This window comes from Mustelus asterias, chromosome 28 (assembly GCF_964213995.1).
Source record: "Mustelus asterias chromosome 28, sMusAst1.hap1.1, whole genome shotgun sequence".
Taxonomy (NCBI): Eukaryota; Metazoa; Chordata; class Chondrichthyes; order Carcharhiniformes; family Triakidae; genus Mustelus; species Mustelus asterias.
Window position 1 is genome coordinate 8,538,376 of NC_135828.1, and position 13,244 is coordinate 8,551,619.

General features: G+C 46.6%; 1 protein-coding gene across 1 annotated transcript in view; it reads right to left on the reverse strand.

The window, feature by feature from the left end:
* LOC144480207 (PH and SEC7 domain-containing protein 1-like) overlaps nucleotides 1-13,244 on the reverse strand; it is a 137,097-nt gene that overhangs the window by 55,940 nt on the left and 67,913 nt on the right. The window contains exons 8-9 of the mRNA XM_078199391.1: nucleotides 11,760-11,818; nucleotides 5,485-5,574 (exon numbers count right to left, since the gene is read on the reverse strand). Coding sequence (XP_078055517.1) covers nucleotides 5,485-5,574; nucleotides 11,760-11,818 — 149 coding nt within the window. The remainder of the gene's footprint in view (nucleotides 1-5,484; nucleotides 5,575-11,759; nucleotides 11,819-13,244) is intronic.

Below are 13,244 nucleotides of genomic sequence, written 5' to 3' on the forward strand. Positions count from 1 at the left end.
AGCCATCACCACATACAAATGAATCCAGCCTCCACCCCCCCCCCCCCCCTCCCCCCAACTGCCCATGAGGCTCTCACTGAGGTCCGTCCCTGGCACTGCCCTTTGGCACAGTTAGCGCTGCCAGGTTGGTACTGTCCGGTTAGCATGGTGCCAATTTGTACAATGAGCAGTGCTGGGGGGGGACAGTGCCCAGCCACTGCCTGACCATGTCCCTCTCCCAAGGCGCTATGCTCACCTCTATGCCCCCAGGGGGTGGATCCCCATGATAGGTTCACGTCTGGGTGAACCTGTTGGAATCCCATATACAACGGGTGGGGTCAATATATGGCGAGTGGCGGGGGTGGGGGGCATGTGAATTATGTTTAAATCCAACAAAATGTATTTAAATCAGCTTTACACCTGCTTTGGGCGTGAATCTGATTACATCACCGGCAAAGGGGTGGCAAAAATCGGACGTTGCAATCTCGCTGGCGAGATCCGCGACTTGCAAGGTTTTGCCGAATCCTGAGCCCCCATCACCATTCCCGTGGACGATGAACGCAGGCTCAAGATCACCCCTATAGAATTTGCTTTCTTTTTGGAGTCTCTGTGGATTTCCTCCGGGTGCTCCGGTTTCCTCCCACACTCCGAAGATGTACGGGTTAGGTTAATTGGCCATAGTAAATTGTCGCTTAGTGTCAGGGGGACTAGCAGGGTAAATATGTGGGGTTACGGGGATTGGACCTGGGTGGGATTGGACCTGTGTGGGATTGTTGTCAGTGCAGGCTCGATGGGCCAAATGGCCTCCTTCTGCACTGTAAATTCTATGATTCTATGATAATCACTATTGTTAAGTAGGCAAACTTGGCAGGATCCCACCAATAACAAATAAGACAAATGTACTGGTCGCAACTTTGAAGAAAGATTTTTGGCCAAGACACAAGGACAATAAATTCTTCTTGGAAGCATTGCATTGCATCAACCTGAACAGATAGATGGATCTTGTGTCTTATCTGAACTCAGCACTCCTTCAGTACTGCACCAGAATGCCAGCCAGGATCACCTGCCCAGGGCCTGGAGAGGGCTGGAAGCCTCAGAGTCTCAGTTCAGCAACCCAGCTGCCCCAGCAGTGCAGTTTCAGCATCGCTGCCAACTGTTTGCCAGCAACAGTGGCACAGTGGTTAGCACTGCTGCCTCACAGCGCCAGGGACCCGGGTTCGATTCCCGGCTTGGGTCACTGTGCGGAGTCTGCACATTCTCCCCACGTTCTGCATGGGTTTCCTCCGGGTGCTCCAGTTTCCTCCCACAGTCTGAAAGATGCGCTGGTTAGGTGCATTGACCCGAACAGGCGCTGGACTGTGGCGACTGGGGGAATTTCACAGTAACTTAATTGCAGTGTTAATGTAAGCCTACTTGTGACTAAATAAACTTTAACGTTTTTCTTCTTGGGTCTGCATGGGTTTTCTCCGGGTGCTCTGGTTTCCTCCCAAGTCCGAAAGACGTGCTGGTTAGGTGCATTGGCCCTGCTAAATTCTCCCTCAGTGTACCCGAACTGGCGCCAGAGTGTGGCGACTAGGGGATTTTCACAGTAACTTCATTGCAGTGTTAATGCAAGCCTACATGTGACACTAATAAATAAACTTTACTTTTACTTAAAGTGAAGAAGACCACTTTCAGGACAGCAGCACATCGCAGGACTGTGCCATTGCAATCGATTGAGAAACCTGTTCCTCTTGTCTGGAGTTGAGAGAGTTAACTTTAATTAAGATAACTCCAACACAGCGTGGCATTGCCTCGTCACTCTGTGCCACCTGTCCCGGCTCCTCAAACACAGAGTCAATTAGATCATTCTTTCCACTGTTCAAAAGAGTGTGTTGCAAGTCCTCTAGGACACTGTGGCACCCCCGTGAACATCACCCTTTGTTAGAGAACACAAACACACAAATATTCTAACACAGGAGACTTTGGATGAGGAAAGATGAAGGTTTACCTACTTCACCCTTTACCATCCTGACCCAACCTACAATGATAGCTGATCTGCTGAATAATCTGAATCAACCTCCATCAATTAGTTCACAACAGACTCAAGACTTGAGGTGAAGAAAGCTATTGGAAAAGTCTAAAGTCACCTGTCCTCCCCAAACACGCTACGTTTACTGTATGCCATGTCTTAAATTCTTAACATACTTAATCTCAAAATCAGGAGCCAGAAAGGGTATTCTCATTTGTTCTGAGTTGATTGCATGAAGTAGGATTTTATTTATTCTTTGTTGTTGGCTGGGTCAGCAATTATTGCCCATCCCCAATTTCCTTTGAACCGAATGGCTCGCTCGGCCATTTCAGGGGGCAGTTAAGAGTCCACCATGATGCTGTGGGTCTGGAGTCACATGTAGGCCAGGCCGCGTAAGGGTGACAGATTTCCTTCCCTAAAGGACATGAGTGAACCAGATGGGTTTTTACAACAATCAATGATCGCAAAATCATAGAATTGTTACAGTGCAGAAGGAGGCCATTCGGTCCATCCTGCCTGCACCGGCTCTCCGAATGACCAAGTCACTTAGAGCCATTCTCCCACTTTCTTCCCATAACACTGGACATTCTTCCTTTTGGGATAACAGCTGGATCATGCTAGCGGGATCTTCTGGTCCTGCCAATGGGGCATCCCGCCGTGAGTTTACTGGTGGCAAAGGAGTTCCTTCAACGGGAAACCCCGTTGACGACGGCGGAACCAGAGGATCCTGCCACCGGCCAATGGCGGGGCTGTCTTCACCACTGCAAAACACGCAGCAGGTTGTGTGGAAAATCCTGCCCAACTGGCGCATTCCCTTTTGAACGCTTCAACTGAATCTGCCTCCAACATCCTCTCAAGCAGCGCATTCCAGACCATAACCACTCACTGCAAGAAAATGCTTTCTCTCATATCGCCAATTATTTAAAATCGCATGCTCTCCACCCTTTGTGTGGGAATAGCATGGTGGCACAGTGGTTAACACTGCTGCCTCACAGCGCCAGGGACCCGGCTTGGGTTTGTGCGGAATCTGCACGTTCTCCCTGTGTCTGCGTGGGTTTCCTCCCACAGTTCCAAAAGACATGGTGATTAGGTGAATTGGCCGTGCTAAATTCTCCCTCAGTGTACCCGAACAGGGGCCAGAGTGTGGCGGGGATTTTCACAGTAACTTCATTGCAGTGTTAATGTAAGCCCACCTGTGAGACTAATAAATAAACTTTAAACTGAACTGGATGTAATTTTCCAGTTGAGGCTGAACTAGTGTTTAACATGAGCTCCTTGCTCTTGTACTCTCTGCCCTATGAATAAAACTGAGGATGTCTTATGCTTTATTAACTGCTCGCTCAACCTATCCTGCCAGCTTCAATGGCTTAGTTTTTTATTGTCTCTCCATGTTCTTCCAACCAAAATGAATCACTTCACGTCTCTCTGCATTAAGCTTCCTCCGTCACCCGTCTGCCCATTCCACCAACTTGTCTGTGATGACTTCAGTCAGGGTAATGAGGTTGGCCTGCTAGAGTATGAACTCCCTGATGAGTCCTGTATTATTGACTCCTTTAATCACATTTTAATTTGATGTTTTAAGTTTCCTTTCCGCTTTGTCTTTTGTTTCGGGCGGTTCCCCTCGTTTTAGGGAGCTGCCCCTTTTTGAGTTGTCCCTGAGTTAAGTTGATTTCGTTTATTTGGTTGGACACAAAAAAATGTCCCTGATGAGTCCTAATTGATGGTCCAATCAGGAAGCCTCATGCTCCCTATTTAAAGCAGGTGTGTCAGTCTCTCTGCCTGCTGAAGCAGGAAGCAACCGAGAGAGAGCTCTGTTGTGTGGTATTCTCTTGTAAATAAAGAAACCTTCGCCTCCATGGAGTTATTAATTGTCTACGTCATTTTGAACTTGTGCATATCCTCCTCACTGTTCACAATGCTTCCAAGTGTTGTCCTCTTCAAAAATCTTAAAGTCAAGAGCAACATGGTGTGGCACAGTGGTTAGCACAGTCCAAAGATGTTAGACTTTGGATGGGTTAGATGGATTAGCCAGGGTAAACATGTGGGGTGATGGGGATAGGGTGGGGGGGAATAAACTGGGTTACTCTGTTGGAGAGTCGGTGCAGACTTGATGGGCCGAATGGCCTCTTCTGCACTGTAGGGATTCTATGAATGCCATGATCCTGTGATCCTTATCCGGTCTGGCATACATGTGACTCCAGACTCACTGCAATGTGGTTGTCTATTAACTGCCCCCCCTGAAATATTTTAGCAGCTGCTCAGTTGTACCGGACCGGCTGTTCAAGAAGGCAGTTCACCATTGACTTTCTCAAGGGTCATTAAGGATGGATAAAAAGACGCCGCCAGCCTTGTCTGCAACACTCACATCCCATGAAAGAATAAAACAAGTGGACATCTGCCTTTACCCTATCAACTCCCTTCATTTCACCTCCAATATTCTATTCGAGGGCGAAATAAAATTATTCGCTCACCACGAGTTCCTATAACAGTTTGGAAACTGCAGAATCATGAGAGGGTCCCTTTAAGCATAAACAAGAACAAAATCTAGAAAGAGAGACCAAACTGACACAAATAGGACCTGGACACAGTAAGAAGTCTCACAACACCAGGTTAAAGTCCAACAGGTTTATTTGGAATCACGAGCTTTCGGAGCGCTGCTCCTTCATCAGGTGAGTGGAGAGGTAGGTTCACAAACACGGCATATATATATAGACAAAGACACAATTACAAGATAATTACAGATTGGAATGTGAAGAATGGTTGGAATGCGAGTCCTTACAGGTAATCAAGTCTTTACAGGTACAGTGTGAGTGGAGAGAGGGATAATCACAGGTTAAAGAGGTGTGAATTCTCTCAAGCCAGGACAGTCAGTAGGATTTTGCAAACCCAGGACAATCTGCAATTATCTCGCAATTGTGTCTTTGTCTATATATGCTACGTTTGTGAAACCTACCTCTTCATTCACCTGATGAAGGAGCAACGCCCCGAAAGCTCGTGATTCCAAATAAACCTGTTGGACTTTAGCCTGGTGTTGTGGGACTTCTTACTGTGCCCCACCCCAGTCCAACGCCGGCATCTCCACCTCAGGACTGGATATCAAAGGGCCAACCATGCCAGGCTGTCTGCATCAACAGCGAGAAAATTGACAACTTCGATCAGTTTCCATGCCATCAACCTTGGTCAGTTTCAGCATGAAGCTAAATTTCCATCAGCGCACAGTCCCATAATGAAAAGACAGTTGGGTCATTAAGTAAGATCAATCTAATAACATATTCCCAGGACTCGAGGACAACACATTAGATCAGCAGTAATACTCCACTCAATACCATTAACCTCTGACTCTCATACTGTTGACAAGTAATCAGAACTGTTTTTGTTATAAAAAGGGCTTGGAAGGATTTGATCAAGAACAAAATTCCAGAAGTTACAGAGGTCCTCTGTGCGGTCAGGACCAGTGCCAATACAGTGCTAATTATTCTCCTCGGCAATCGTACCTTCAGCAGCTCCTTTGGGTAATCTTTCCCCTCATTCAGTCCTTCCAAGTTCCCGATGAAATCAGAACAAGACATCCTCTTGCCAATATTCTGTGGTCAGAAGAAAACAGATCATTCAGTCCAAATGGTCTGTCCCAGTCTTTATGTTCCACACAATATATTTATTTATTCTTGTGGGGGTCGCTGGCGAGGCCAGCATTTATTGCCCACCCCTAGATGGTGGTGAGTCGCCTTCTTGAACTGCTGAAGTTCATCTGGTGTAGGTACACCCACAGTGCTGTTAGGTAGGGTGTTCCAGGATTTTGACTCAGTGACAGCGAAGGAATGGTGATATAGTTATAGAATAGAATCCCTACAGTGCAGAAGGAGGCCATTCAGCCCATCGAGTTTCCACCCGACCACAATCCCACCCAGGCCCTATCCCCATAACCCCATGCATTTACCCTGGCTAGTCCCACTGACACTAAGGGTCAATTTACTCCGGTTCCTGCTCAGGTACATTGAGGGAGAATTTAGCACGGCGAATGCACCTAACCAGCACATCTTTCGGAGGAAACTGGAGCACCCAGAGGAAACCCACGCAGACACGGGGAGAATGTACAGACTCTGCACAGATAGTGACCCGAGGCTGGAATTGAACCCGGGTCCTTGGCACTGTGAGGCAGCAGTGCTAACCCACTGTGCCACCATGCGAAACTGCCACCGTGTGAAACTCTGGGGAACCTGCAGGTGGTGGTGTGTCTGCTGCTCTTGTCCCTCCACGAGTTAGAGGTCATGGGTTTGGAAAGTGCTGCCAAAGGAGCCTTGGTGAGTCGCTGCAGTGCATCTTGTAGATGGTACACGCTGCTGCCACTGTGCGTCGGGGTGGAGGGAGGGAATATAGAAGTTGGTGGATAGGGCTGCTTTGTCTTGGAATGTGTCAAGTTTCTCAAATGCTATTGGAGCCACATTTATCCAGGCAAGTGGAGAGGATTCCACCACACTCCTGACTAGCGCCTTGAAGATGATGGACAGGCTTTGGGAAGTCAGGTAGGTGAGTTATTTGCCCCAGAAGTGTTATAGCCGCAGTATTTATATGGCTGGTCCAGTTTAATTTCTGATCAATAGTAACCCCCAGGATGTTGATAGTGGGGGATTTAGCAATGGTAATGCCTTTCAATGTCAAGGGGCAATGGTTAGATTCTCCCCTGTTGGAGATGGTCATTGCCTGGCACTTATATGGTGTGATTGTTACCTGCCACTTGTCAGCCCGCACCTGGACATTGTCCAGGTCTTGCTGTGCATTGGAATCGATCCTTCAGCTTCTGTGGAGTTTCAAATGGTGCCGAATGTTGTGCAATCATCAGCAACCGTTCCCGATTCTAACCTTCTGATGGAAGGAAGGTCATTGATGAAGTAGTTAAAGATGGTTGGGCCGAGGACACTAACCCTGAGGAACTCCGCAGTGATGTCCTGGGACTGAGTTAATTGACCTCCAACAATCCAAAGATGTGCGGGTTAGGTTGATTGGCCATGCTAAAATTGTCCCTTAGTGTCCCAAGATGTGTAGGCTGGAGGGATTAGCGGGTAAATGTATAGGATATGGGAGCAGGGCCTGGGTGGGATTGTGGTCGGTGCGGGCTTGATGGGCCAAATGGCCTCCTTCTGCACTGTAGAATTCTATGATTTTATGAATCACAACCATCTTTCTTTGTGCTAGCTATGATCCAGCCAGTGGAGTGTTTTTCCCCTGATTCCCCCCATTGACTTCAATTTTGCTGGGGCTGTTTGATGCCACACTCGGTGAAATGTTACCTTGATAAAGAGCAGTCACTCACCTCCCCTTTTAAGTTCACCCCCCTAAGCATTTCTCCTGAAAGGATATGTGTGTTCATAATGAAATGATAAAATGTCAACAGAACAGTGAACCCTTTGATTAGGCCTGTATTCCCTCAAGTGTTGAAGATCAAGAGGTGATCTAATTGAAGCGTTTTAAGATGAATAAAAGAGTTGAGAGGGCAGGTGGAGAGACACGATTTCCTCTGATGGTGGGGAAGTCGAGACCACGAGGGAATCATTATAAAATTAGAGCCTGTCTGTTTGGAGCGAGGTGGCTTCTTGCGAGCTGTGCCCAGCATACCTTCTAATTCTATCGTTTATTCTCGTTCTATGCTTCTAAAACTTCATTCTCTAAGACTGTAACGCTACATTCTGCACCCTCTCCTTTCCTTCTCTGTGAACGGTATGCTTTGTCTGTACAGCGCGCAAGAAACAATACTTTTCACTGTATACTAATACATCTGACAACAATAAATAGACTTGTGACTTAATAGAGGCATACAAGATGATCAGAGGATTAGATAGGGTGGATAGTGAGAGCCTTTTTCCTCGGATGGTGTTGGCTAGCACGAGGGGACATAGCTTTAAATTGAGGGGTGAGAGATATAGGACAGATGTTAAAGGTCGGTTCTTTACTCAGAGAGTAGTAAGGGCGTGGAATGCCCTGCCTGCAGCAGTGGTGGACTCGTCAACGTTGAGAGCGTTCAAGTGGTTATTGGATAAACATATGGATGATATTGGAATAGTGTAGATTAGAGGGGCTTTAGATTGGTACCACTGGTCGGCGCAACATCGAGGGCCGAAGGGCCTGTACTGCGCTGTAATGTTCTATGTTCTATGTTCTAAATCAAATCAAAATCAAATCAAAGTCACTTCTTCACACATAGGGGAATGGAAACCTTTTTTTCCCCAGAGCATTGTGAATCTCTAGAATTCTCTTCCTCAAGAGGCAGCGGAAGCAGATTCTTTGAATATTTTTTAAAGGTAGGGCTGGATAGATTCTGGATTTACGAGGGGGGGGTGAAAGGTTATGGGGGGGTGGGCGGGAATGTGGGGTTGAGGTTTCAATCAGATCAGCCATGATCCTTATTGACTGGTTTGAGGGGTCGAGTGGACTGACTTCTGCTCCTAATTGGTACGTTCACATGGAAACCTGGAACTCGCTCCCCGAGACGCGGGTGAGGCTGGGGAGGGGAGGGGGGGTGGGGGGGGCTGTCAAATGAAAATGCCGTAACGGAGACGGATCGGTTTTTGTTCTGCAAGGCTGGGCAGACGGACGAAGTTAAGACAGAAATCAGCCGTGGTCTAATTGAATGGCGGAAGAGGCTTGACGAATTGAATGGCCTCCTCCTGTTCCCAGCCAACTCTGACTGAACAGTATAATCAACACCTTGTATCAGCAATGATGAGTCTTTGTTCTGACGCCATCGACTGAAGTGGAGAGCATTCGGTTGCCATTGGTTGCAAAGTCACCAGCGAACTCACTGCTCAGTTAGATGAAGTCAAACCTAGCTCCTGTGGAGTCATTATAATTCTGAATCCCTATTACTGTGCTGTTAGAAACATAGAAAATAGGAGCAGGAGGAGGCCATTCCGCCCTTCGAGCCTGCTCTGCCATTCATCACGATCATGGGTGATCATCAAATTCAAATATTCTGATCCCACCCGGAAAGAAGAGCTTGTCGGTTGAGGACTCTGGGTCTGTACTCATTGGAGTTTAGAAGGGTGAGGGGGGATCTTATTGAAACTTAAAGGATACTGAGAGGCCTGGATAGAGTGGACGTGGAGAGGATGTTTCCACTAGTAGGAAAAACTAGAACCAGAGGGCACAACCTCAGGCTAAAGGGACGATCCTTTAAAACAGAGATGAGGAGGAATTTCTTCAGCCAGAGAGTGGTGAATCAGTGGAACTCTTTTCCGCAGAAGGCCGTGGAGGCCAGGTCATTGAGAGTCTTTAAGACAGAGGTAGATAGGTTCTTGATCAATAAGGGGAACAGGGGTTATGGGGAAAAGGCAGGAGAATGGGGATGAGAAAAAAATCAGTCATGATTGAATGGCGAAGCAGACTCAATGGGCCGAGTGGCCTAATTCTGCTCCTATGTCTTATGGTCTTCATCTCCCATGCACCCCCCCCCCCCCCCCCCCGCCATATCTTTGGATCCCTTTAGCCCCAAGAGCAATAACTAATTCCTTATTGAAATCACACAACATTCTCTGCACCACAAAGACTTCCTTCCACACATTTAAATCTATCAGCATATTCTTCCTCCCTCATGCGTTTCCTGGGTCTCTCACTCACCTGATGAAGGAGCAGCGCTCCGAAAGCTCGTGATTCCAAATAACCCTGTTGGAATTTAACCTGATGCTGTGAGACTTCTTATTGTGCCCCACCCCAGTCCAACGCCGGCATCTCCATCTCATGGCATTTATATTACTCGCCCTTTCTGGGTAAAAAAGTTTCTTCTGAAATTCCTCTTGGATTTATTAACAAATAGCTTATATTTATGATCTTTAGCTTTAGACGCCACCAGACCAGCCTGCCTATTAAACCTCGTCTTTTCCTGCAACTGTGCGGCTGATACTGTGCAAAGCATTAGCAAGACCACTCTTGGAATATTGTGGACAGTTTTGGTCCCCTTACTTGAGGAGGGATTTAGTTGCATTGGAGGCAGTTCAGAGGAGGTTCATTAGATTGATTCCAGAGATGAGGGATTTGTCTTGTGAAGAGAGATTAGGCATCATAGGCCTATACACCCTTGAGTTTAGGAGAATGAGAGGAGATCTGATTGAGGTGTACAAGATAATAAGTGGGATTGACATTATGGACGTGGAGAGGATGTTTCCCCTTGTGGGGCAATCTAGGACAAGAGGGTCATAGTTTTAGGATAAGGGATAGAAGATTTAAAGCAGAGATGAGGAGAAATTATTTCTCTCAAAGGGTCATGAGTCTGTGGAATTCACAACCCAGAGTCTGGTGGATGCTGGGACTTTGAGTAAATTTAAGGAAGAGATGTACAAATTTTTAATTAGTAAGCATTTGTAGGATTATGGTGAATGAGCAGGTAGGTGGAGTTGAGGGCAAGATGAGATCAGCCATGATCATATTAAATGGTGGAACAAACTCGAGGAGCTGAATTCCCAACTCCTGCTCGTAGTTCTTATGATTCCTTAAAAACCAGACCCCCCACCCCACCTACCAAAGACTGATCAATCACCATCTTAAAGACTCCATTTGTCCTCCAGCATCTGCAGACTCGTTGAGTAGAGAATCACTACTGCACAGATGTAATCCAGTCCCCGCATTAAAGTCTGAATTGCTTTTTTTAATGTTTACACTTCTTTTTTTCTGGCACTCCCATTTATAAAATAAATTGTCTACTTAATGAGACACCTCAGTAGCAGCAAGTCAATGGTATAGGCACTATTATTATTGCAGGCAGTAAAGAAGGCAAATGGTATGTTGGCCTTCATTGCGAGAGGATTTGAGTATAGGGATAGGGATATTTTGCTGCAATTGTATAGAGTGTTGGTGAGGCCACACCTGGAGCATTGTGTGCAGTTTTGGTCTCCTTATCTGAGGAAGGATGTCCTTGCTACAGAGGGAGTACAGCGAAGGTTTACCAGCTGATTCCTGGGGTGGCAGGTCTGTCATATGAGGAGAGACTAAGTCGGTTAGGATTATATTCACTGGAGTTTAGAGGAGTGAGAGGGGATCTCATAGAAACTTATAAAATTCTAACAGAATTAGACAGGGTGGATTCAGAAAGAATATTCCCAATGGTGGGGGAGTCCAGAACTAGGGGTCATAGTTTGAGGATAAGGGATAAACCTTTTAGAACTGAGGTGAGGAGAAATTTCTTCACCCAGAGGGTGGTGAATGTGTGGAATTCACTCCCACAGAAAGTAGTTGAGGCCAAAAAGTAGTCTGACTTCAAGAAGAAATTAGTATAGCTCTTGGGACTAAAGGGGTCAAGGGATATGGGGGGGAAGGGGGGGGATCAGGATATTGAATTTGATGATCAGCCGTGATCAAAATGAATGGCGGAGCAGGCTTGAAGGGCCGAATGGCCTCCTCCTGCTTCTAGTTTCTATATTTCTATGTTTCTATAGCAGGACATCTCACTCAGGTGCTGAAATCTTTCTCCCGATCGCGCCAGTGGGACCTTACGGTCCCACCAGTGACGTACCTCAGCCACGGGTTTCCCAGTGACGGGGGTGCGAACCCGTTGACAACGGCGGGACTGTAAGATCCCGCTGCCAGCGAGTGCGTGCCACCTCCTGCCACCGCAAACGGGAGAAAAATCCTCCCCAGGGTGTCGCAAGATCAGGAAGAGGAAAGGAATGTAAGCCGGAATACAGGGGTGTAAAATAAAGCAGGTTTGCAATGCAACATTTGTCCCATGCGTGATATTGTACAGTCAGTCTCCCTTGGTCCATCATTCCATGTTGGTACTTACATGTCCATGAAGATCTGTATTAAGCAGCATCAGTGCACAAGTAAGTGTGTGTATACCATCTGCAGAAAGAAAATGAAAACAGCCTTAAACAGGATGACTAGAATGTATAGCACCAGAGAGATCTGGCCTATCCCAAAATTCAAGAGTAAGGGATGGACAATAAAAGCTGGACAGCCAGCGATGCCCACGAATGAATTTAAAAAAAGTCTCACAACACCAGGTTAAAATCCAACAGGTTTATTTGGAATCACGAGCTTTCGGAGCGTTGCTCCTTCATCAGGTGAATGGAGAGGTAGGTTCACAAACACGGTATATGTAGGCAAAGACACAATTGCGAGATAATGGTTGCTACGTGAGTCTTTACAGGTAATCAAGTCTTTACAGGTACAGACAGTGCGAGTGGAGAGAGGGATCACAGGTTAAAGAGATGTGAACTGCCAGCTCTGGCTTGAGACAGTTCACACCTCTTTAACCTGTGATTATCCCTCTCTCCACTCACACTGTTTGTACCTGTAAAGACTTGATTACCTGAAAAGACTCGCATTCCAACCATTCTTCACATTCCAATCTGTAATTATCTTGCAATTGTGTCTTTGCCTATATACGCCGTGTTTGTGAACTAACCTCTACTCATCTGATGAAGGAGCAGCGCTCCGAAAGCTCGTGATTCCAAATAAACCTGTTGGACTTTAACCTGGTGTTGTGGGACTTCTTACTGTGCCCCACCCCAGTCCAACGCTGGCACCTCCACATCAAAATTCAAGAGACTGCATATTGTCATCAATCCCCCACAACCTCCTCCGTTTCTCATGCTGGAGAGCTATGTGGCTCCCAGTTAGAGTCATTGAGGTCTACATCATGGAAACAGGCCCTTCGGCCCAACTTGTCCATGCCACCCTTTCTTTTTCAAAACCCCTAAGCTAATCCCAATTGCCCGCATTTGGCCCATATCCCTCTATATACCCATCGTACCCATGTAACTGTCTAAATGCTTTTTAAAAGTCAAAATTGTACCCGCCTCTACTACTACCTCTGGCAGCTTGTTCCAGACACTCACCACCCTCTGTGTGAAAAAATTGCCCCTCTGGACACTTTTGTATCTCTCCCCTTTCACCTTAAACCTATGCCCTCTAGTTGTAGACTCCCCTACCTTTGGGAAAAGATATTGACTATCTAGCTGATCTATGCCCCTCATTATATTATAGACCTCTATAAGATCACCCCTCAGCCTCTTACGCTCCAGAAAAAAAAAGTCCCAGTCTATCCAGCCTCTCCTTATAACTCAATCCATCCAGTCCCGGTAGCATCCAAGTAAATCTTTTCTGCACTCTTTCTAGTTTAATAATATCCTTTCTATAATAGGGTGACCAGAACTGTACACAGTATTCCAAGTGTGGCCTTACCAATGTCTTGTACAACTTCAACAAGACATTCCAACACCAGTTTTTAAACACTTATTCTTTCACAGGATGCAAGTGTCCCTGG